At 41.0% G+C, this 26,256-nt stretch overlaps 1 protein-coding gene across 2 annotated transcripts in view; it reads left to right on the plus strand.

Annotated features, from left to right (window-relative positions):
- Positions 1–26,256, plus strand: part of prkd1 (protein kinase D1) — a 350,796-nt gene that overhangs the window by 262,126 nt on the left and 62,414 nt on the right. For both annotated transcript variants that reach the window (XM_072569008.1, XM_072569009.1), the window contains one exon: positions 3,906–4,066. In XM_072569008.1, the coding sequence (XP_072425109.1) occupies positions 3,906–4,066 (161 nt within the window). The remainder of the gene's footprint in view (positions 1–3,905; positions 4,067–26,256) is intronic.

Below are 26,256 nucleotides of genomic sequence, written 5' to 3' on the forward strand. Positions count from 1 at the left end.
CCAGAGTCTTATAGGGCCTCAGAATTACATCCCTGCTTTTATATTCAAGTCCTCTCAAAATAATTGCATTTGCTTTCCTAACTGCTGATTCAGCCTGTAAATTTACCTTGAGAAAACCCTGCACTAGAACACCCAAGTCTCTTTGCATTTCAAATTTCTGAATTTTCTCCTCATTTAGAAAATAGTCCATGCCTCATTCTTCCTACCAAAGAGCATGACCATTGCCACTTCTTTGCCCACTCTCCTAATCTATCTAAATCCTTTTTCAGCCTCCCCACCTCCTCAATGCTACCTGTCCCTCCACCTATCTTTGTATCATCTGCAAACTTAGCCAGAATGCCCTCCATTCCTTCATCTAGACCATTAATGTGTAAAGTGAAAAGTGTGGTCCCAACACTGAGCCTTGTGGAACACCATTTGTCACCAGCTGCCATCCTGAGAAGGACCCTTTTATCCCCACACTCTGCTTTCTGCCAGACAGTCCAGCTTCTATCCATGCTAGCACCTTGCCTCGAACACCATGGGCCCTTATCTTACTCAGTGGCCTCCTGTGTGGCACCTTGTCAAAGGCCTTCTTGAAGTCCAGGTAGATAACATCCATTGGTTCTCCTTGGCCTAAAATACGTATTACTTCCTCAAAGAATTCTAGCAGATTTGTCAGGCATGACCTCCCCTTGATGAAACCATGCTGACTTTGCCCTATTTTATCATACGCTTCCAAGTATTCAGAAATCTCATCCTTCACAATGGATTCTAGGATCTTACCCACAACCAAGTTTAGCCTAATTGTTCCATAATTTTCCATCTTTTGCCTTATTCCCTTTTTAAACAGGAGTGTCATGTTAGCGATTTTTCAGTCCTCTGGGATCCTCCCTGATTCTAGTCATTCCTTTAGGATCACTACTCTCACTACCATTATCTCTTCAGCTATCTCCCTTAGAACTCTGGGGTGTAGTCAATTGGTCCAGATGAGTTATCCACCTTCAGGCCATTCTGTTTTTCTCTCACTTTCTCCTTGGTGATGGCCACCATACTCAGATCTGCCCCCTGACTCTCTTGAATTTTGGGGATAATACTTGTACCTTCCAACGACTGATGCAAAGTAATTAATCAGTTCCTCAGCCATTTCGTTGTTCCCCAGTACTATCTCTCTTGTGTCATATTCCACTCTCAATGCCCACTTATGTCTCTGTTTTGCCCTTTATATATCTAAGGAAACTCTTACAGTCTTCCTTTGTATTACTGGCCAGCTTACCCTCATATTTAATCTTCTTCCTCCTTATTTCCTTATTTGTTGCTTTCTGTTGGTCCTTGTAAGCTTCCCAATCCTCTGGTTTTCCACTGCCCTTCACCACATTATATGCTTTCTTTTTTGCTTTTATGCTATCCCTGACTTCCCTAGTTGGCCATGGTTGCCTCATCCTCTCTGTACCATGCTGCTTTTTCCTCAGGATGAATCTCTGCTGTGTCTCCTGAATTACTCCTAGAAACTCCTGCCATTACTGTTTCACTGTCTTTCCTGCTCAGCTCCTCTCCCAGTTAATTCTACCCAGCTCCTCCCTCATGCCTCTGTCGCCTTTATTCAGCTGAAATATCGTTACCTCCGATTCTATCTTTTCTCTCTCACGTTGTAGAGTAAATTCAATCATCTTGTGATCACTGCTTTCTAATGATCATATAAAAACCCATAAGGTCCTCAAAAACCCTTCAGGGGAGGGAATCTGCCACCTTTGCCTGATATGGCCTATATGTGACTCCAGATCAACAACAACGTGCTTGATTATTTACTGCCCTCTGTAATGGCCTCGCAAGCCACTTAATTGTATGGAACCAAATCAGAAAGATCACCTAACATCAACCTAAGGATTGCAAGTTACAGCATCCAGTCCTGTCGACTGTGAAACATACTCCTTTTCTAATTTCTGGAGCTTGTTCAGGAATTGGGAAAGCTGACCCACCAACTGGTGTTGCAATAGTCTGACATAGTCATGCTCTCGGAATTGTACCTAACAGCTAATTCCCCTGACATCCACCTTCACCATCTCTGTTCCAGTGACAGGAAAGATGCAGCAGAAATAGTAATATACAGTTAGGAAGGAGTTACCCTTGGAATCCTCAGCATTGACTCTGGATCCCATGAAGATTTTGGGCATCAATTTAAACTTGGAGAAAGGAAACTGCAGTGGGAACAGGCTATTGAGCTGAATAAACAGCCATAATAATTAATGATAGAGCAGGTTCAAACAACCAAATGGCTCTTAATTCTTATGTTTCTATGTTTCTACCTATTGCAACTGTATTTGTCAATGGTGGTATTGGTGGGAGTGACTAAGCAATCTCCCCACAGTCCTTGTGGAAATAATGTTCCAACTTCTCACTGAGGATACTGTTGATCATACTGTCTGGTATTATCATTGTACTAAATGAGATTGATTTGAAGCAGAGCCAGCGATTCGAAATCGGTCAATTCTAGGCGGCACACCATCCATATTAGGAACTAGGATAGAATTTTTCCCTCCTGAGAAATGGCAGAGAAGGTGACTGGAAGGAGAGCTAATCTGATGGGTTGGTATCTGAGCCATCCTACTATATCCGAAATTAAGTTCTAGGCGGGAAATCCATGGTCCACCTTCCCGGCCCACTGCCAACTAAAGACTATAAGTGTGGTCAATTAGCACCTACTTAGGGGCCTCATCCTGCCTTGACTCCAATTACTTTATCTCTAGGCCAGATGAAAAAGAGCCAACTGAACTGACGAGCACTAGTGCAGGCAGACTGTCAGTTTGTGGGGAGAAGGGGTTTCCCTCAATCAGCACTAACTCATGTAGGATTAACGGGTTTGGCATTGAGCAGGGGGATAGCCTTGGAGCAACACTTGCCTGCTTGTTGTTTCTGACCTCCCCTGTGCCCCCCCACCCCTCCCCACCCCTTGCCCTGTGACATTTAATACCACCCAAACATCTCCCTCTCTAACCTCTTACTCTGGTTCTCAGGATCTAGAAAGAGCTGATGTCCTTGCAGTAACCAAGGATGCCCATAGTTTCATGACCATTACAAAATGAGATTAGCATCTTATTCCATATTTCTTAGTGGAATTTAAATTCCTCCAGCTGCAGTGTGGGGTGATCTTATCATTCAGCCATCCAGTGTTTGTTTTTGTCAGATGTGAATATTTTATGCTCCTTTGACAGATAATTAACATAAGTTATTCTTATTCTACTTTAATGCAACTTCTTTAATTCAATTTTCAACTACCTAAATAAATAGCAAATGATTAGTTATAATTATGAAAAAACATATTGCCATGGTAAGCAACAATTATTACAAAATTTCAGCACTGTTATTTTTATGCATTTGGCCTTAATGTGGCCTCTTCACATAGTTAATATATAATGTATCAGGACTCCAGTTTGAATTTATTTCTTAAAAGAAAAACTTGCATTTATAATTTCCTTTTCAGGATTTCACACCAAACCAAAGTTCACTATATCCAGTAAAACAAATTAGCCCTTTGTTGCAAGATAGGCTGGAAAAGCACAGCAGGCCAGGCAACATCTGTGGAGCAGGAGAATCAATGTTTCGGGTCTAAGCTCTTTATCAAGAATGTGTCATTCCCGATGGAGGCCTTATGCCCGAAACTTCGATTCTCCTGCTCTTTGGATGCTGTCTAACCTGCTGTGCTTTTCCAGCATCACACTCTCGGCTCTGATCTCTAGCATCTGCAGCCCTTACTTTCTCCTTGCAATGTAGGCAACATGATAACCAAATTGCACACAATACTATTTGCAAATGGAATGAAGTCATGATCAGATAATTCATTTGCGTGATGTTGATTTTCTTACTAAATCAAAATTAAGTCTTTTTCAATTATTTGCAATGATATATTTTAATTTAAATATTTGCAGGATGTGGTCTCAACTACCACAAAAGATGTGCATTCAAAATCCCGAACAATTGCAGTGGTGTGAGGAAGAGACGCCTTTCCAATGTTTCCCTGACAGGACTGAGCACTTCACGGTCCGTCTCGAATGACCTGGCGCCAACTGCACCAGATGAGATGTTGCTGGTAGGTTGTTTTTTTTCAGAAATCCACAGATCATTAGAATAAAATATTAAATACAGCACCAATATCTCCTGAAAACACACATGGCACACTTGTACAATGTGCAATGAGTTGATACAAAGCTTGAATCCTGAATTTTAATCGAACTGAATAAACAACATTTTTTAATTTACACTACAGTATAATTTGTAGCATTTAATAAATTCCAGGCGCTGTGACAGAATGTGACATCTGACATCGATGATTCAGAATTATTTTTTCAAATGTTCTTCACAGCAGATGATTACTGTGGAAATAGCTTTAGCCCTGTTGTTATAGTGGGGGACTTCGAATGCCCCCTCCCTTACCCGAGAGAAAAACAGCTTCTCTGAAAAAGCTTTGATTAATGCAATTTAATAGGAAAGGGCTGAGAAAGTAATGAGAACAAATTACAAAATTTGAAATGATAGCAATGAATTAATAGAGGGTTTACCAAGACATGCATATGAATAATTGGCCTCTATTGCTTCAACCTTTTTGTTCAAATGGATGCTATATCTAACTAGCAACGGAGCCAACGGGTTCAGGGGATATCGAAATGCATTACCCCTGCTGTTAGCTCATAGAATATTCCATTTCGATGCTTCATCAATAACATGAGAATTGCGGATGAGGTTCCAAATATGGAAAGATACTTTTACACTTCTTCGGGAAGTGTCACCTTTATATGCCACTGTCACACTTTCTCCATTTCAATTTGGTACCGCTCTGCGTATCGGTGCTTGGCCCAATCCTGTTACAAGCTTTCAAATCAGAATTGTGGACTAATTCCTGACCTTTAATTTCCTGTAAGAGGATAATCTGGAGTTCACAGCCAAAATCCATCCATTCATTCTATTGCAAGATAAGCCCAAATTCTGTCTCAATCTCATGAGAACACACCAATGTATCCAAATAGGTGTAAACAGTCTAGACCTTAGAAAAGCATCAAAAACATGTTATATATTGATCCCTCAAGTATGAAATTTAAAGCTTCACCTCATTCAATCATCATCCATGCAGATGTTTAAAAGCCAGTAATCATGAACACTTTTCCATCTTAAGCATGACTTCCATTCATGCCATGAGGATACATTCAAAGAAACAGAAAAAGCAATGCAGAATTGAAGTTTCTTTCTTAACAGCCTAAAACTGGACATAAAACACCAGAAGATACTGTGCCTGATATACAATTTATCCTCTGAAGAATTGCAATTGCAGGGAATAGAGTGAGATTTAAATTCAAAGATGTGTTGAGACGGGGGGAATATCCTGTAAAAGATTCCTGATCTTCTCAGTAATAAGATTGTTTGATTGTGTCTCTGGGCATGGGGATGAAATTCGAAGCCCACTCCAGAAACAGGCAGCCTCAACTCAACAGGAAATTTGCAGGTCCACTTTCTCAGCTCTCTGATGTTGCTAGTTACAGAAAGGTTCGACACTCTAGACTACAAAATGTTGTTAGCCAAAGTGATTGTGAACCTGGAATTGGCTCCTCTCAGTGTTGAAGTGCTTGATTTGCTGTATACTACTTGGGGCTTATGAGTATTAGTATGATTTCTCATAGGATTACTAATGATGCTTATAATTATGCAGGTCTCTTACCAAATGCAATATATTTCCAAATTTATGCAATTTTTCATCAATTATATGATTTAGAGAAACAATAAAGTACTCAACTATTTTCAACTTTCTAAAAGCAATTTATTCTAAATAAAAGTAACAAAGAGGATTGATGAGGGCACAGCAGTAGATGTGATCTATATGGACTTCAGTAGGGTGTTCAACAAGGTTCCCCATGGGAGACTGATTAGCAAGGTTAGATCTCACGGAATAGAGGGAGAACTAGCCATTTGGATACAGAACTGGCTCGAAGGTAGAAGACAGAGGGTGGTGGTGGAGGGTTGTTTTTCAGACTGGAGGCCTGTAACCAGTGGAATGCCACAAGGATCGGGGCTGGATCCACTACTTTTTGTCATTTACATAAATGATTTGGATGTCAGCATATGAGGTATAGTTAGTAAGTTTGCAGATGACACCAAAATTGGAGGTGTGGTGGACAGCGAAGAAGGTTACCTCAGATTACAACAGGATCTGGACCAATGGGCCAATAGGCTGAGAAGTGTCAGATGGAGTTTAATTCAGATAAATGCGAGGTGCTGCATTTTGGGAAAGCAAATCTTAGCAGGACTTAATGGTAAGGTTCTAGGGAGTGTTGCTGAACAAAGAGACCTTGGAGTACAGGTTCATAGCTCCTTGAAAGTGGAGTCGCAGGTAGATAGGATAGTGAAGAAGGTGTTTGGTATGCTTTCTGTTATTGGTCAGAGTATTGAGTACAGGGGTTGGGAGGTCATGTTGCAGCTGTAGAGGACATTGGTTAGGCCACTGTTGGAATATTGCATGCAATTCTGGTCTCCTTTCTATCGGAAAGATGTTGTGAAACTTGAAAGGGTTCAGAAAAGAGTTACAAGGATGTTGCCAGGGTTTAAGAATTTGAGCTATAGAGAGAGGCTGAACAAGCTCGGGCTGTTTTCCCTGGAGCATCGGAGGTTGAGGGGTGACCTTATAGATCATGAGGGGCATGGATAGGATAAATAGACAAAGTCTTTTCCCTGGGGTCGAGGAGTCCAGAACTTTAGGGTGAGAGGGGAAAGATATAAAAGAGACCTAAGGGGTAACTTTCTCACACAGAGGGTGGTACGTGTATGGAATGAGCTGGCAGAGGAAGGGGTGGAGGCTGGTACAATTGCAATATTTAAAAGGCATTTGGATGGCTATATGAATAGGAAGGGTTTGGAGGGATATGGGCTGGGTGCTGGCAGGTGGGACTAGATTGAGTTGGGATATCTGGTCAGCATGGACGGGTTGGATCAAAGGGTCTGTTTCCATGCTGTACATCTCTGACTCTCAGTCTAAATGTCTAAATGTTGACCTCAGCTGAAGTATTGTGTACCATTGTGCTTGCCATAGAGCATAGAACATTATAGCGCCCTTCAGCCCTCGATTTTGTGCCAACCAGTGAAACCAATCTGAAGCCCATCTAATCTACACTATTCCATTCTTGTCCACATGCCTGTCCAATAACCATTCAAGTGCCCTTAAAGTTGGTGAGTCTATTACTGTTGCAGGCAGTGTGTTCCACGCCTCTACTACTCTCTGAGTAAAGAAACTACTTCTGACATCTGTCCTATATCAATCATCCCTCAATTTAAAGCTGTGTCCCCTTGTGCTAGCCATCACCCATCCAAGGAAAAAGGCTCTCACTATCCACCCTATCTAACCCTCTGATTATCTTATGCATTTCTATTAAGTCACCTCTTAACCTTCTTCTCTCTAACAAAAACAGCCTCAAGTCCCCCAGCCTTTCCACATAAGACTTACCTTCCATACCGGGCAACATCCTTGTAAATCCCCTCTGAACCCTTTCCAATGCTTCTACATCCTTCCTGTAATGCAGTATCCAGAACTGTACACTATACTTCAAGTGCAACAGCAGCAGAGTTTTGTACAGCTGCAGCATGACCTCATGGTTCCGAAACTCAATCCCTCTACCAATAAAAGCCAACACACCATATGCCTTCTTAACAACTCTATCAACCTGGATGGCAACTTTCCGGGATCTGTGTACAAGGACACCAAGATCTCTCTGCTCATCTACACTACCGAGAATCTTACCATCAGCCCAGTACTCTGCACTCCTGTTACTCCTTCCAAAGTGAATCACCTCACACTTTTCCTCATTAAACTCCACTTGCCACCTCTCAGCCCAGCTCTGCAACTTATCTATGTCCCTCTGTTACTTGCAATATCCTTCAGCACTACCAACTCTACCGACCTTAGTGTCATCTGCAAATTTATTAACCCATCCTTCTATGCCCTCATTCAGGTCATTTATGAAAATGACAAACAACAGTGGACACAAAACAAATTCTTGCAGTACATCACTAGTAATTGAACTCCAGATGAACATTTCCCATCAACAACCACCTTCAGGTTTCTGAGCCAAACCGCTAAATCACCCTGAATCCCAAGCCTCGGTATTTTGTGCAGTAGCCATGTTATAGAAAAGATACAAAGGCATTGGAGAGAATGCAGAAGCGATATCCTAGAGTGATTACAGGTATGAAATACTTCAGCTATGAAGATGGATTGAAAAAGTTAGGTTGTTCTCCCCAGGGAGAAGAAGGTAGGGGGAAGATCTGATTGACGTTTTCAGAGCATGAGCAAACTGGATAGACTAGATATGATGAAGCTGCTTTTGCTTGGAAAAGAAACAAGAATGAGAAGACATAGGTTTAAAGTAGGAGAAAGTGAGGACTGCAGACGTTGAAGATCAGAGTCGAAGAGTGTGGTGCTGGAAAAGCACAGCCAGTCAGGCAGTATCCGAGGAGCAGGAGAGTCAACATTTTGAGCATAAGGTCTTCATCAGGAATGTGGGGGAGGTGCAAGGGGGCTGAGAGATAAATGGGAGGGGGTTGGGGCTAAGGGAAGAGAGCTGGGAATGTGACAGGTAGATGAAGTTGGGGGGGATAATTGTGGTAGGTCGGTGGGGAGGGTGGAGCAGATATGTGGGAAGGACGATGGACAGGTAGGATAGGTGAAGAGGACAGTGCCGATTTGGAGAATTGGATCTGAGATAAGGTTTGGGGAGGGGAGATGAGTAAACTGGGGAAATAAACATTGATGCCATGTGGTTGGAGGGTCCCAAGGAGGAATATGAGGCTTTCTTCCTCCAGGCATCGGGGGGCCCAAGGTGGAAGATGAGGCTCATTTTTTGCCTTGGGACCCTCCAACCACATGGCATCAATGTTTAAATACAACTTCTAAGTGTTTCAACTGGTACATTGAACTGGTGCTGTATACCAGCACCTAGATTATCAAGGTAAACCAAACCGAATCATAAAATTATTACAGTGCAGTAAGTAGCTGTTTGGCCTAATGTACCTGCAGTGGCCCGATTATCTAGTGCCAATTTTCTACCTTTTCTCCATATCCCTGCAGACCACGATGATCCAAAAAGAATCCAATGCCCTCTTGAATACCTCAACCAAACCTACCTCCACCACATTTCTAATCAGTGCTTTCCATACTCCAACAACTCAATGTGAGAAGTTTTGTTTCTCTCAACACCGTTGCTTTGTTTGCTCATCACTATAAATCTATGTCAAAAAATGTGGCACTGGATAAGCACAGCCAATCAGGCAGCATCTGAGGAGCAGGAGAATCAGCATTGCGAGCATAAGCCCTTCATCAGGAAAGTGGGGGAAGGGGTGGAGCAGGTAGGAAGGCAGCTAGGAATGTGATAGGTTCATGGAAGGGTGGGGGTGATGGGGATAGGTTGGAGCAGAGGGTGGAGTGGACAGGTAGGAAGGAAGATGGTCAGGTAGGGCAATTCAAGAGGGTGGTGCCAAGTTGGACGGTTGGATCTGGGATAAGGTGAGGGGGGAGGGGAGATGAGGAAACTGGTGAAATCGACATTGATCCCATGTGGTTGGAGCCTCATCTTCCACCTTTGGCCCCCCAATGCCTGCAGGAAGGAAGCCTCATATTCCTCCTTGGGACCCTCCAACCACATGGCATCAATGTTCATTTCCCCAGTTTACTCATCTCCCCTCCCCCACTTATCCCAGATCCAAGTCTCCAAAATCCTTGCCAAATGTGAGTTGGCAAAAGTGTAGGCAACCTACCAGGGGCATGTAGTGGGTCAAGCATAAGTGCTGCCAAGACCAGCAAAATTACTGGTTTTACTGGCGCTCCCTGCCCCAAAACTAAATGAGAAACTCTCAGATTTTTTTTTGAGGATGTGTGGTTTCTATTGCAAATTTGTACCAAACCACAACACTATCATTGCTTCACTGACTGATTTAATACAAAAAAGAGCCAATGAAATATGATCAGGGGAATTCCAAGCAGCTTTAGATTATTTTAGGTTAAAAATCACACAACACCAGGTTATAGTCCAACAGGTTTAATTGGAAGCACTAGCTTTCGGAGCACTGCTCCTTCATCATGTTCCATATAAACCTGTTGGACTATAACCTGGTGTTGTGTGAGTTTTAACTTTGTACACCCCAGTCCAACACCGGCATCTCCAAATTTAGATTATTTTGTTCACTTTTCAACATTGCATGCCTCTAATTTCGCTAAATCATTCAAGGGAACAATTAATGATGGTGGCTTTGAGGGTCTGGCACAGAGAAGCCAGTGGGATACTTTTTGAAAAAGCTAAATCAACACCAAACCAGATGTTCTACATTGAAAAAGAAACCTTGGAGTTACTGCTGGATCTTAAATGTTTTGAAGTTTGTAAACAACAGAGCTCCATGGAAACACTGGTATATTCATAGCCATAGCCTTTGTGGAAAATTTTTAAATAAAAATGCCAGGCTGTTTGAGTGAAGTTTGCAGTTCTAGCCTTATTACTTCATCGTTGACCACAAAGTAGGGAATAATGAAATTGTTGATGTTTTTACAAAAATATAACTTTGTATGAATGAACTAAGTTCCAAGAAGCTATCAAAGAGAATTGTATATGTGATAGGTAAGCAAAAATGAATGAAAATGAGTACAAATGTCTTAATTTTGAAAAAGTATTTTTATTTTAGTCTGCACTTTGTAACAAAGCATATTTGAAATTGATGTTTCACTTTTCCAATTTTTGAAGTGTTACGAAAGCTTCATATTTTACAAACTTGATTTTCACAGATTATGGCTACCCAGGTTTTTTAAGCACTCAATGAAAAACATTGGATTTTCTTTTAACAAGTCATTTCTCAATAGTCATGTGTCTTGCAATGACTGCTAGTTATCTCCTGTTTCATGAAAAGAAACCTTGTGGTGGTTCCTGTATGATATCTGGAACACTGGTCCAGCTTCTCCCCTCCCCGCCTACCCCCGACTCATGAGAAGCCACATCTTTTTTTCCCCCTTTACCTGATGTGTGTGTATGTGTGTGTGTATGTGTTGTTTTATTTCGAGTGATATATAATATTTTCATATTACAAATTGAGTGTGTGTACCAGTTTCTCATCTTGTCAAATATATTAATAATTTTATCTTTATTAAATAAAGTTGGCTGATGGATATTTTTATTTTTGAAGTCTAATACAGAGGAAACGTTTCATTGGCCATATCGGAAACCAGTTAAAATAATGAAATTTTTGTTGTGACCTGTAGAATAGTCAGACTGGAGAAAGACAGTGTACTGTTCTCACTTCAGTTGTCATAATCTTTTAAAACTTATTAAATGATTTAAAAACAGGTGATATAAATAGGGAAAACATTAGATTCCTAAATATATCTTAATTAAAATAGTGAAGGTTTTCCTTCATTAGTGTAATATATTCTCAACTGTTGGAAAAGCAAAATCACTGTCATGAACTTAAATTTCTGTGTGTTGGTAATTAACTTAATTTCAGATACTTACAATTAAATTAGATATTGTTTGAGATTTCAATACTCCCATAATTTGCTAATTATGCACTCTGATTACTTGAAAATATTTCATCCTGCTCTTAGTTTGAGTTTCACTCTGAATCTCCCTGCTTCCTCCAGTTTAATTCACTTGTCTCCCTGCCATTACTGTCCTTGAGTTTCTTACCTTGGTCCTCATTCTGTGTCTATGGGCAACGTCTGTTATTAGGCAAAATATGTTTTTAAAATGCCCTATTATCTCCTTAGCCATTTATTTTTATCAGTTATCACAGGAAAGAAAAGAAACTCTGGAACTGTTTGTATCCTTGATTAACACAAGGCTCATTTACATTTTTTGTTTATAGTTTCCATCTGTTCTGGCATTTAATATACAGCGAAATGCTTCACATCCAAGACAGTAATGGATAAAAACACTGGAAGATTTCTCAAATCAACAGACTCGATCAATATCAAAGTACTAATGTTTATCCAATGAACATCACTGATATATTAACATTACATCTGTGTAAGTCATTAAAATACTAATTTTGATCCTATGAATGTCACTAAAATATAGAAACAAAGAAGCAGCAAAAATAGGAGCAGGATTTGGCTGTTCAGTGCTTTGAACCTTCTTCACCATTCAATACAATTCTGTCTCCATGCCCTGTTTCTGCATTCTCTCCATACTCTTTGATCCCTTTCGCCCTCCTCCTTGAAATCATTCAACGTTTTAGCCTTGACCACTCTGTGGCAGAGTTCCATTGGCTCATTGAAGAAACATTTCCTCAGTCCGAAATTCCCCACCCCTTTTAAACTGTCATCATTGGTTCTGGATTTTCCCCTCATCACAAACATCTTTCCTGCATTTACCCTATCCAATCCTGTTAGAAGTTTGGAGGTTTCAATGAGATCCTACCTCATTCTTCAAAACCCCAGTGAATGTAGTCCTACCCGATCTAGTCTGTCTTCTTACGTCCGTCCTGCCTTCCCAAGAACCAGCCTGGTAAATCTTTGCTGCACTCCCTCCATAGCCAGAACATCCTTCCTCAGATAATGACATCAGAACTGCACACAGTACGCCGGATGTGGTCTCACCAAGGCCCTATACAATTGCAGCAAGGCATCCCTGTTTCTGTACTCAAATCCTCTCACAATGAAGTCCAAAATTCCATTTGTAGCCTGGCTTCCTGCTGCACCTGCAAGCTTACTTTCATCCACCGGCATACAAGAACACCCAGGTTTCACTGCATTTCTGGTTTGCCCAATCCATCGCATTCACATAATAATCCAACATCCTGGTTTTGCTACAAAAGTGGTTAACCTCATACTTTCTACATTATACTTCATCCGCCATGCTTTTCTCACTCACTGAACTTGTCCACACCACACTGAAGCATCTCTGCATTCTCCTCACAGCTCACAGCTCACCATCCCACCCGGCTTGTGTCATGTGAAAACTTCTAGATGTTACATTCAGTTCCCTCATCTAAATCATTATGTTGCAAATGGCTAGGGGTCAAGCGCTGGCCACTGCCATACTCCATTAGTAAGTGCTTGTTTTATTCCTACACTTTGTCTCCTGTCTGCCAGCCAGGTCTCTATCCATTGTCAGTGGACTAGCCCCAATCCCATACACTTTAACTTTACATGCTAATCTCTTATGTGGGCCTTATCGAAAACATTTTGAAAGTCCACGTTAGCCGCACCCACTCATCAACTTTACCAGTTACATCTTTCAAAGATTCCAACGGATTTATTCAGCATGTTGAGCCTTTCATGAATCCACGCTGATTCTGCCTGATTCTTCACTGTTTTCTAAGTGCCCGGTTATTAAAATTTTTATAATGAATTATAGCAGTTTCCCTTCTTCTAATGTCAGGCTAACGGCTCTATAATTCCCTATTTTCTCTAGACCTCCTTTTCTTTAAGTAACGTTAGCTGTCTCCTAATGCATAAGAAATGCTTAGAACTCAAGGAATCTTGAGCGATGATGACCAATGCATCCACTGTTTCTGGGGCTACTTCCTTAAGTGCCCTCGGATGTTGATTATCAGGGCCTGGAGATTTATCAGCCATTAATCCCAGCAATTTCCCCAACACCATTTCCCTACTAATAATGATCTTCTTCAGTTCCTCCCACTCACCCTATGTTCTCCAATATTCTTGGGACATTATTTGTTTCCTCCTTGTCAATACAATACCAAAATATGTCTGTAATTGATCTGTCATCTCCTTGTTCCCCATTGTAAAATTTCCTGTTTCTGACTGGAGGGGATCTATATTGACCTTCACCAGTCCTTTTCTCTCCATATACCTTTAGAAGCTTTTACTATCAGTTTGGATGTTCCCTGCAAACTTACTTTTGCACTGTTTCCCATCTTAATCAATCCCCTTGTCCTCCTTTGATGAAATGTAAACTGTTCCCAATCAGCAGATCTACTGCCTTTTTTCACCAACTTATATGCCATTCCTGGAATCTGATGCTATTCCTAAATTCCCTTATTAGCCACGTTCAGGCCACCTTTCCCTTCTTATTTCTGTGCCAGACAGAAATGAACAATTGTGACAATTCCTCCAATGTACTCTTTAATGTTTGCCATTAACTATCCACCATCATCCCTTTGAGTAATGCTCCCCATTAGCCAATGCATTCATTTATGTCCACTTTATCTCAAGTCAGGTCATTGGCTCATTGTCTGCTCTGTGCTGAGCTTTTTTCTTTGCAGTGTTTGACAGAGATGCTTTCTCATTGCCTTCAAGTCCCAGGGGTAGTGTGAGAGGATAGGTCACAAGTCTGCTTCAACAAGAATGGGAACCAAACCCATGCTGTTCTGAATCACATAATAGCCAACTCAGCTAATTGACCACACAATTATATAACTAACCAGAGTATATCACTGATATAGTGTTAACTCTAAATATCACAGCTGTTTTGAAGTTTGCCAAATGGATGTCAAATGACAACTCCATGTTGACAGACATGAGATGATGGAAAAGCCACAGCTTTCTCCAACTTGACTTAATTTTCAGCCACCTCTTTTCTGATGCTGAACCGAACCCAATCCTAACCATTGCACAAAATGAAACATGTTCTCATTAATGTTTATACAAAACTGAGCTGGAAATCTCTCTACCATTACCAAAAATGCTTCTACTTCGATATTTTTATGGTAAAACATGATATAAATACAAACCATTATACTTGAAATACTCACATTAGTTGATTAAATATTCATGAATGTCACGGAAATGTTTACATCAATTAGGTGAAATTTATTGAAATGGGAATCAGTGAATGCCAAATAAATATTAGCACTAACTAGGTAGAAAACTTCACTGAACTATTAGTTTTAGCTTATACAGGTACATAGGTCATTGAAAGTTTCATCACAAGTGGACAGTGGTAAAGAAGGTGTTTGGCACACTTGCCTTCATTGCTCAGACCACAGAGTATAGGTGTTGGGACATCATGTTGAGGTTATACAGGATGTCGGTGAGGCCACATTTGGAGTACTGTGTGCAGTTCTGGTCATCCGGTTTTAAGAAATATATTAATAAATTGGAGTGGGTGCAGAAACGATTTACAGGGGTGTTACAGGACTGGAGGTTTGAGTTATAAGGAGAGGCTGAATAAGCTGGGACTTTTTCAGTGGAGCGTAGGATGTTGAGAGGTGACTCTACAGCAGTTTATAAAATGATGAGTGACATAGATAAGGTAAAAGCAAAGGTCTTTTCCATAGGGTTGGGAAATTCAACCCTAGAGGGCGTCGTTTTAAAGTGAGAGGAGAAAGATTTAAAAGGGATTCGAGGGGCAACTTTTTCACACAGAGGGTGTTCATATGTGGAATGAACTGTCAGAGGAGGTGGTAGATGCAGATACAGTTATAACATTTAAAAGACATTTGGGACAGGTACATGAATAGGAAAGATTTAGAGGGATATAGGTAAAAACAATGACTGCAGATGCTGGAAACCAGATTCTGGATTAGTGGTGCTGGAAAAGCACAGCAGTTCAGGCAGCATCCGAGGAGCAGGAAAATTGACGTTTTGGGCAAAAGCCCTTCATCAGGAATACAGGCAGAGTGCCTGAAGGGTGGAGAGATAAATGAGAGGAGGGTGCGGGTGGGGAGAAAGTAGCATAGAGTACAATAGGTGAGTGGGGGTGGGGATGAAAGTGATAGGTCAGGAAGGAGGGTGAAGTGGATAGGTGGAAAAGAAGATAGGCAGGTAGGACAAGTCATGGGGACGGTGCTGAGCTGGACGTTTGGAACTGGGGTGAGGTGGGGGAAGGGGAAATGAGGAAACTGGTGAAGTCCACCAGTTCCGAAGCGGAAGATGAGGCGTTCTTCCTCCAGGCGTCTGGTGGTGAGGGAGCGGCGGTGAAGGAGGCCCAGGACCTCCATGTCCTCGGCAGAGTGGGAGGGGGAGTTGAAATTTTGGGCCACAAGGCAGTGTGGTTGATTGGTGCAAATATGTTGGGATATAGGCCAAATGCAGGCAAATGGGACTAGTTTAGTTTGGGAAACTTGGTTAGCATGTTTGATACGGTGACACAGTGGCTAGCACTGCTGCCTCACAGCGCCAGAGACCTGGGTTCAATTCCCACCTCAGGCCACTGACTGTGTGGAGTTTGCACATTCTCCCCGTGTCTGTGTGGGTTTCCTTCGGGTGCTCCGGTTTCCTCCCACAGTCCAAAAATATGCAGGTTAGGTGAATTGGCCATGCTAAATTGCCCATAGTGTTAGGGGCAGTGGTAAGTATAGGGGTCTGGGTGGGTTGCACTTTGGTGGGTCGGTGTGGACTTGTTGGGCCGAAGGGCCTGTTTCCACACTGTAAGTAATCTAAAAAAAATTAGATGGAAGGATCTGTTTCCATGCTGTATCACATTATGACACATTAATTCCTGAATAAGATGGGGTGAAAAGATGGTCTCACATAAATATTATGAGTAAAAAACATATAAAGAGAACACAAATTCTGTAGAAGAAAGTTCAGAGCACAGGGGTGGGGTGAGTTGATTTTCACAGTACTTTTGATTCTTTTAAGTGATGGTGATGTGACATTGTCTGTATGGTGATGGTCGATTTTTGATTTAATAGCTGAGCAAGTGAACCTAGGTCTTCATCTATAGAAGAACTCTTTAATTTTACTGTTTCTCAGGGATTTTTTTTTGTCTTTTGAATCACAAAGAGAAGTGACAAGAGATACTCCTTGTGTTGTTGCAGTTATACAGGGTTTTGGTGAGGCCACACCTAGAATATTGTGTCCAAGTTTGGTCTCCTTTTCTGAGGAAGGATGCTCTTGCTCTCGAGGGCGTGCAGAAAAGCTTTACCAGGTTGATTCCAGGGATGGCAGGACTGATCCATGAGGAGAGATTGATGAGTTAGAATTGTTTTCCCTGGAGGTCAGATGAGTGAGGGGAATCTCACAGACTAGACAGGGTAGATACAAGGAGGATATTACCGATGGTGGGTGCGCCCTGAACCAGGGTTACAGTCTGAGAATTTGGTGGACCATTTAGGACGGAGATGAGGAAACATTTCTTCACCCAAAGAGTGGTGGGCCCGTGGAATTCATTACCACATGAAGTAGTTAATGCCAAGATATTGAATGAATTCAAGGGGCGGCTAGTTATAGCACTTGCGTTGAATGTAACCAAAGGTTATGGGGTGAAAACAGGCCTAGGTATTGAGTTAGATGATCGGCCATGATTGTGATGAATGGTGGTGCAGGCTCGAAGGGCCGAATGGCCTTCTCCTGCTTCTATCTTTGATGTTTCCATGTGTGCAAGTTGCACTGCATTCACAGTTCTCTAACCAATTCAAAAAAGTTTGGTCTCAATTCAAAAACTCTTGTGCTACTCTGTCTTACAATGTATCCACTTCCCTACTCCGAAAAGGAACATCGGGCTGAATTTTATTAAAAATTGAATGTGTTAATTTCATGGAGGGTTTCTAACTATGGGTTCCAGCAAATTTTCTCACACAATTCACCAGTCCTATTGTCTCAATAAAAATATGGAGGATCACGGTTCCCTAATTCATTTGCTATGGCAATGTCCCAATTGGTCAGAGTTGTCTTGCCAATCAATCAGCAACCTCTTCTCATACAATAGACATTGTTGCTCTCTATGCAATTTGGTATTCGTGTACCTGTCCTGATGTGCGCAAGATCAAAAGCTTCAACAGTATTCTAATGTTTTCAATAATACTTGTGGTCTTAAGTGTCAAGTGACTCCTTCTCTCATGAGTTCCACTCAACTAATGAATGTGACTGAAAATCCTAATGTTAACCCAGTGAATGATATTAGTAGATCAATGACAATTAAGTGAATTTTACTGTGATTTACTAAGAATATCTCAATGGACTTCATTGAAATATTACCTGAATAAGTAGCACTGGAATACATGATTAACTAAGTATATTTCACTGAAATACAAGCATTAGCTCCATGTCACTGAGTTGACAATAACCTTACCATAACAAGTATCACAAAAATGCTAGGATTAGCTTCAGGAAAAGCACAGGGATAGAGCCATTAATCCAGTAAATGTCAATGCAATGCAAACGTTAACTGAATGGATGTTACTAAAATGCTAGTGTTGGCCAAAAAGATGGTATTAAAATGTTGTTAACTCAATGAGTAATCCTGAAATACTAACATTAGTGCAATAAAATGTTAAAACTAGCATTAGCCCCAATAACTGTCATTGAAATATTGTGGTTATTTCCAATGCACGTCATTAAAATGCGAGCAATGCTGTAAAGCGCCATTTAAACACTAATGTTGTCCAATGTCACTGAAACGCTAACATTTACAGAATAAATGTCACTGAAATGCTGATGTCAGTTCGCTGAAAATCACATTTTTATGGATGTTAATTACTGTAGTGAATGTCACTGATTCTAACCAGAAGGAAAGCATTCATCTTATGTGCTTTGGAATATGCCTTGAAAGGAATTTCAGCTTTCCTTCACTGAAGATTTGTTAACAATTCCCCCAGCAATATGTTGAAAGCTCATTCTTTGAATTTAACAATTGTAAGGTGCATATTACACAACTAGATGTCACAAACATGCTGTCTCTCACTCTTCAATTATTGTAAAATTAATGGCTAAAATGAAATGTTTAAATAACTTCAAAGCAATTTTCAACATTACATAACCAAATCAAGTGATTTGTAAAATACATTTAAACACAATTGCTTACTTAACATTGTTTTCAATAACGTTCATAATATTGTCTTGTTAATTTTATTTTGCCTCAAAATTGTTACTTTATCATACATGTTTACTCAGCTCATTCTTATTTTTAAGCATGGTGTTTTGGGACTTTGAGATATTGGCTATATTGATGTAAAGGGTAAATTGCAAAGTAAAGTAAAAAAAAATTGACTATTTGCTGTACCTGAAAATGTGTTGCTGGAAAAGCGCAGCAGGTCAGGCAGCATCCAAGGAGCAGGAGAATCGATGTTTCGGGCATGAGCCCTTCAGGAAGGGTCATGCCCGAAACATCGATTCTCCTGCTCCTTGGATGCTGCCTGACCTGCTGCGCTTTTCCAGCAACACATTTTCAGCTCTGATCTCCAGCATCTGCAGTCCTCACTTTCTCCTATTTGCTGTACCTCACCTGTTAATGCAAAGAGATTGCCATCCTACGTTAGAGAAAAACCAAAATTCAGAAACTAAATTATTATCTTTTTATTTAAGTTATTTACAAAAATGTTAAATTCTTATTGGTGCTTTAAGTTATTTTTAATTCTTCTAGACATTGCTCCTAATTAAATTAAAGTCCCAAAACCCCATAAAGTTTTATACTTCTGGGAACAAATTGCATAATGTTCTGATGAAGGATCATTGGGCTTGAAAAGTAAACTCTGTTTTGCTCCCCACAATACTGTCAGACTTGCTGAATGTCCCCAGAACTTGGTTTTAATTCAGATTTCCAACATACACATTTCTTTGTCTTGTATTAATTTAACCAATGTGTGACCTGACCTCATTGTTCATGAATTTCTTCTCCTGCAGTCTGCACCTATCGCTGTTAACGAGAGATTGTAAATTGTTGAGAGTTTTATTTGTTATTCCTAACAAACATGTACATACACTGCCAAAATGCCATTCTTTTTGACAAGTGAAGTAAGTTACTTCCAAAATATTTTTACTACAATCAGTTAATTTGTTGAAAAATACATTGGGAAAATAAAACAAAATTAAAATTGTAAACAAAAGCCCATTTCATAAAGGAAGTGACTCATTACTCTATTGAAGCAAGTTGCAGTTTCGCAATAGACTGATTGTGTTTGTCTTTTCATTTTAAAAATAAAAAAAACACATTTTAAACTTAATTTAAGATTGTGACCACAAATTTCAATAACCCAGAAACCAATATGTGGATGATGAAGCATGATTACTTCATTGCAGGCAGCATATAAATCTTGAGCTGTCTTCTAATTTAAATACTGAAAATCACACAAAACCAGGTTATAGTCCAACAGGTTTATTTGGAAGTACTAGCTTTCGGAGTGCTGCTCCTTCATCAGGTGGTTTCAGAGCTGTGCTCAGAAAGCTAGTGCTTCCAAATAAACCTGTTGGACTACAACCTGGTGTTATGTGATTTTTAACTTTGTCCACCCCAGTCCAACACCGGCTCCTCTACATCATGGGTAGTTTAAATGATGGTAGGTAGCATGGAGCTAGCACTAACTGCACTATTGAGTGTCTGCACTTATGAAGAAAGCCTGTAATCAATGTTGATAATCTTGAAGGAACCCAGTATCAACTGAAGCCCATTCTTTGCAAGGTAGAAGTGTTGGTCAATTCATTGAATATATCTTGAGCACCCAATCATGAGGCAGTGGATCAGTTTTTTATGGCAGGACAAGCACAAGTCACCCAACATCTGAGTACTACAATGGAAGCTTGGGCTGTACTTATGCAAGTTCTGAATGCAGCCATCACAGTTTCCATTCCCAGTGTTGAAAGGGCCATACAGGGGGTTACAACCAACCCAACAATCTGTACTCCCAACACTTTCACAAGGGCTTCACTTTCACTTGGATGGGGAAGACTGCCCATGGTATCATGAAAAATGAAACTGTAGTATTCTGTGACGAAATAAAAGCAGAGATCCTCCCAGCACTCTCAGTTCTCCAGTGCTCCTGTTGTCTGGTACAGTGCACAACTCTGCCTTCGTGAAGAGAGCTGCTGAGGTTTTCTTGCAAAGCCATCTGTCTCCTCCTTCACTGAAAACCAGCCATTCAGCAACAGCTGGGGTGAAAGGCAAAGCCCCCTATATCTGTGTTGGAGCACTGTGACAGGCAAAGTCAGGCAAAGAGAACGCACAAGAGGGAAATGTTAATATCTGTGTTCAATATGACATGATTTCATTTGCTAATTTGATTTTGAATGTTTACTTTGTCTTTGGCTTTTATTTTGTATTGGGTCAAGAGACACTATGTTGTTCGGTGACAAAGGGAAAGGAACACTTGGTGAATGGGGAATTGTCCATCCTGAAGACGAGTCATATTGGAGTCAAATTGTTAACTCTGTTTCTCGCTCCGCAAGATGCTGCCTGACCTGTTGAGTTTCTCCTGCACTTTGTTTTAACTTCAAGTCTCCAGCATCCACATTATTTTGCGTTTGTTTTGAGACCCTATTAACTGATTGGATTTGATCCAGTTGGAGGAGACGGTGATTCCTATCCTGCTCTTCCTGTTCACTATTGGCAGTGTTGGGACCAGCTAATGTCATGACCTCATCAATCCCTGATACTGACTTGAGGGAACAGTCTGTGAATGTTCAGTCCCAAGTGTATTCAGATCATGAACGTCCCATGAAACCAGCATTAATATATTGTGAATGTGCCTTGAATGTACTCTGGAAGAACCATGCATGTACAATTAGCATAACATATGAAGTTGATATCCAGTGAGGGTCTCTAACCCCCAAGCACATAAAACCTTAATTCACTCTCTTAATTGCAACAAGAGAAGGCTTGTAAAAATAAGTTTTGAATTTAACAGATGAAAAAAAGATGGAGCTGCTTTATAAAAGGTAAATTACTGTTCAGCAATAACAATAGATCTATACTTGTGCTAAGATTAGGAGTGATAGTATCATGGAGGTATGGCTAGTGGCACTGGTTTTTGTCACCACAGGACATGGAGAACCAAGGTATTTTAAGTCACTTACCACAGTGCAGTATTTGGAATCTAGTTGCAGCACTGTTAGTCTATCGACTGTTCAGTGTGGAATGAGATCAGCAGGTGCAGTGTGACTTTTCTTTTGCATATAAATCTTTTCATCTTAAAATAAACGAACACCACTCTTTCTCTCCGATTTTGAAATCCACTGATTTTGGATGTTTGTGTCTCCACCTGAATAGCAATTATTTCCTTTGAGGTAATGCAGCAATTGCTATTTCAACACAGTTCAACAGAAATTGCAACATATGTCTAGCAATATTACAGCAAATTACACAAGGAACTGGGACACAGGAAACATCTTCTAGGGATTGACTGTATATATTGATGAGTATTGCAATTACTGTCATTATATTTGTGATTAGATATTTGAGCCATTCTGGAAACTATATACATTACGCACAACAAACCTATTAGTTTTGATAGCAAAGAAAATAATGTGTGCTGTGTATCCAGTTTAATTAAATCTTCGAACGTATTTGTAATTTGCACTGAATGTTTAATGTTTCCTATTGGGAGACTCATGGGATTAGACATAAGAGGTTTGTGTTTACAACAAAATAAAAGCAGCTGTTGAAAAGAACGCCTTTAAAAACCTGTAAAAATGTCTGTGGGATAAATAAATGTAAAATAAAATCGCACTATATCAGCAGCTGGCATGGACCTTTAACCCTTTACCCTCGCCATTTTGAATCATTAATATATAAGAAGTGGAGAGGATTGTTTTCTGAACCCGAGTATATGTTTGGAAAGTGTTGTTAAAGGGGATGCTTGTGAAGGAATGCTGCAAGACCCATTTCTGTTTTATTAAAGATCATCAGTATGGTTGGCAACCTTCCATCTGTGAGAGATAATGCGAATGCCGTGTCAGAACTTTAATGAGGTGAAATGAGATCATTCACTGCACACCTTTTGGTGGCTGAACAACTCAGTTGTGGGAAGGCATAAGCCTCCACAAGTGCCATGTATGAAGTTGTCCATTGTGGGTTGGGCGGGATGCTTTCTGTTGATATCTGTTTGCATGGCTAGTGTTCACTTCAGAGATCACATGTATTTTGTAAAATAGCATTGTCATTCTAAAGAAAAAATTATAGATTCAGCTCCACTCCACAGATTTAAAAAATAAGGTGGTTCGTGATAATTTATCGTAAAATAAATAAAGATGTGAATGACTTCTTATCTGGTGTGTGTCTATCACTACTACCTTTTCTGAAACTCTTGAGTGTCTTTCCATCACAATTTTACCATTTCCTTAGTAGAATAGAAACTTGTAAAGGAGTAGAAGCTGCTGAATGTTGCAGTGGATAATATAGTACATTGTTACCTTACTTTGTTTTGGATCTGAATTCAGTTGAGGCACCATTATACTGATAGTTGCCAGTGCAGCCAAAGGTGCCCCATTGATGTGCATCAGTTGAATGGAGATGTGCCATGGGGGTTCTTAGAGATCGGCAGCTGTCAGATGCCAATGTCTGTTGATGTGGGTTGTGTGTGTGTGTGTGTGTGTGTGTGTGTGTGCCCAGCACCCATGGAGCATGCCCTGAGCACTTGGTACCTGGTATCCAACATAGAGGTGGTTTGGAATATGGAATCCATAAAGTACCTCCGTTGGTTTCCATGTGGTCTTTTCATGATGTCTAGCTTATTTGGCAAATTTAGCAAGATAGATGGTTGAAGAGGCGGATTTGGCAGTCAACAAACCTTTCAACATGCAATAATCCCACCTAATTTGCACCTCATTTAGAAAAAGACTCACCATGCCGCTCGTGAGAACCACAAAAGATGGTGTGGGATGCTCCTGACATTGAGATGGACCCTGCTAGATATGGGGTGCCACATACCTCACATTAGCCCAAATCACTCAAACCCTTTGAAGATTCTGCGCAGTCTGTTTGGTACAGTGTGGCCAGTTTGAACTCCTTCTGAAACATCACTAGACTCAGGAGGTATTAGATATTTTCTAATAACTTAATGTTTATTCTTTGAATTCTTGTTCTGTCTTTCTGAGCAGACAGAGCTGATTTGAACTCTAAATTAAATGTAAAATGTAATTAAAACTAAATGGTCAAAGTAGTCTTCAGATACAGATACCAGGAAGGCAATACCGTGGTGGTACGAGCACAATACTATTAATCGAGAAACTCAGCTAATGTTCTGAGGATCCAGGTTTGAATACTGCCATGACAGAAGGTGGAATTTGAATTCAATTTGAAAAGAAATCTGGAATTAAAAATTTACTGCTGACCATAAAATACTTGTCAGTTGTTTGAAAAACCCATCTGGTTCACAAATATCATTCAGGGAGGGAAATCTACCATCTTCATCTGGTCTAGCCTATATATGACTCCAGACCCACAGCAAAGTGGTTGATTCTCAGTTGCCCTCTGAAATGGCTACAAAGTCACAAGTAAATGAAATTGGACAGATCACCTGGCATTGACCTGGCACCAGAAAAGACAACAGCAGGAACAGCCCTGTTTACCCTGCAGAGTCCTCCTCACTAACATCTGGGGGGCTAGCACCAACATCGGGAGAGCTGTTAAATAAACTTGTCAAGCAACAGCCTGACATAGTCATATTTACAGAATCATACCTTACAGACAACATCCCAGACACCACCATCATTATTCCTGGATATGACCTGTTCACCGGCAGGACAGGGCCAGCAGAGGTGGCAGCACAGTAATATACAGATGGGAGGGAGTTGCCCTGGGAGTCCTCAACATTGACTCTGGATCCCATGAAGTCTCATAGCTTCAGGTAAAACATGAACAAGGAAACCTCCTGCTGGTTACCACACACCATTCTCCCTCGGCTGATGGAGCGGGACTTCTTCACGTTGAACAATATTTGGAGGAAGCAGTGAGGATGGCAAGGGCACAAAATGTACTCTGGGTTGGGGATTTCAATGCCCACCACCAAGAGTGACTCAGCAGCAGGACTACTGATCGAGCTGGTCGGTTCCTAAAGGACAAAGCTGTTAGATTGCGTCTACAGCAAGTGGTGAGGGAACCAGCAAGAGGGAAAAACACACTTGACCTCATCCTTAGCCATCTGCCAGCTGCAGCTGCATCCGTCTGTGACAGTATCAGTAAGAGTCGCCAAGGCACAATCCTCGTAGAGATGAAGTCCCACCTTTACATTGAGAATAACCTCCAAAGTGTGTGATATTATCACCATGCTAAATGGGACAGACTTCGAATGGATCTAGCAACTCCAGAATGGGTATCCATGAGGCACTGTGGACCATCAACTTCAGCAGAATAATACTTCATCACAATCTGGAACCTTATGGCCCGGCATAGCCCCCACTCAACCATTACCATCAAGAGAGGAGATTAACCCTGGTTCAATCAACAATGCAGGAGGGAATGCCAGGGGCAGCACCAAGCAAACCTGAAGATGCGATGTCAACCTGGTGAAGCCACCAAACAGGACTATCTGCACGCCAAACAGCAAAGCAGCAAGTAATAGACCTAAGTGATCCCACAACCAATGGATCGAATCTAAGCTCTGCTGTCCTGCCACATCCTGTTGTGAATGGTAGTGAATTATTAAACAACTCAATTGAGGAAGAGGCTCCACAAATATCCCCATCCCAGAAGGGTCCAGCACACCACTGCAATAGATAAAGCTGAAGCTTTCGCAACCTTCAGCCACAAGTGCCGAGTTGGTGATCGATCTCAGCCTCCTCCAATGGTCCCCAGCATTACAGACAACAGTCTTCAGCCAATTTGATTCACTCCATATGATATCAATCAATGGTTGGAGGCATTGAATACAGCAAAGGCTATGATAACATTCCAGCAACAGCACTGAAGACTTGCACTCCAGAATTTTCCACTCCCTTAGCCAAGTTTTTCCAGTCTGGTTACAGTACTGGCATCTACCCGACAATGTGGAAACTTGCCCAGCTATGTCATGTACATAAAAAGCAGGACAAATCCAACCCAGTCTATTACTGCCCTATTATTCTACTTTCGATCATCAGTAAAGTGATGGAAGGTGTCATTAACAGTGCTATCAAGCAGCACCTACTCAGCAATATCTGGCTCAGTGACACACAGTTTGGGTTCTGCCAGGGCCACTCAGCTCCTGACCTCATTACAGCCTTGGTTCAGCCATGGACAAAAGAGCTGAATTCCAGAGGGGAGGTGAATGTGCCATCAAGGAGCAAAACTGAAATGAAGTGTATCAGGGGGCAAATTATCCAGTGGTTAGAATCATACCTGACACCTTGGAGTTGTTCAGGGAGAGGTGGGAGCTGCAGGGAGTGGAGTGCATTATTTCCCCGTCCAACTCTATTTTGATTTAGTCCCTACCCTCCCCTTCACTGTTTTGATCACACAGCATTGCCCTTTTGGTTTGAAGGGCACTGCTTGTCACTGGCCACTCGGGTGTTTTCCTATCTTCCTGGTGGTGGAAATCGAATAAAGATTTGTGCACTTTGTGTCTCTCACTGTGTCTCACACCTGCACACACACACACACCATGGGTGCTGGGGAAAAAAATAAGCACTACCGCTGTTAGGCGGTAGTGTGGGGGTTAAAAAGT

Source organism: Chiloscyllium punctatum, chromosome 4, assembly GCF_047496795.1.
Source record: "Chiloscyllium punctatum isolate Juve2018m chromosome 4, sChiPun1.3, whole genome shotgun sequence".
NCBI classification, from domain to species: domain Eukaryota; kingdom Metazoa; phylum Chordata; class Chondrichthyes; order Orectolobiformes; family Hemiscylliidae; genus Chiloscyllium; species Chiloscyllium punctatum.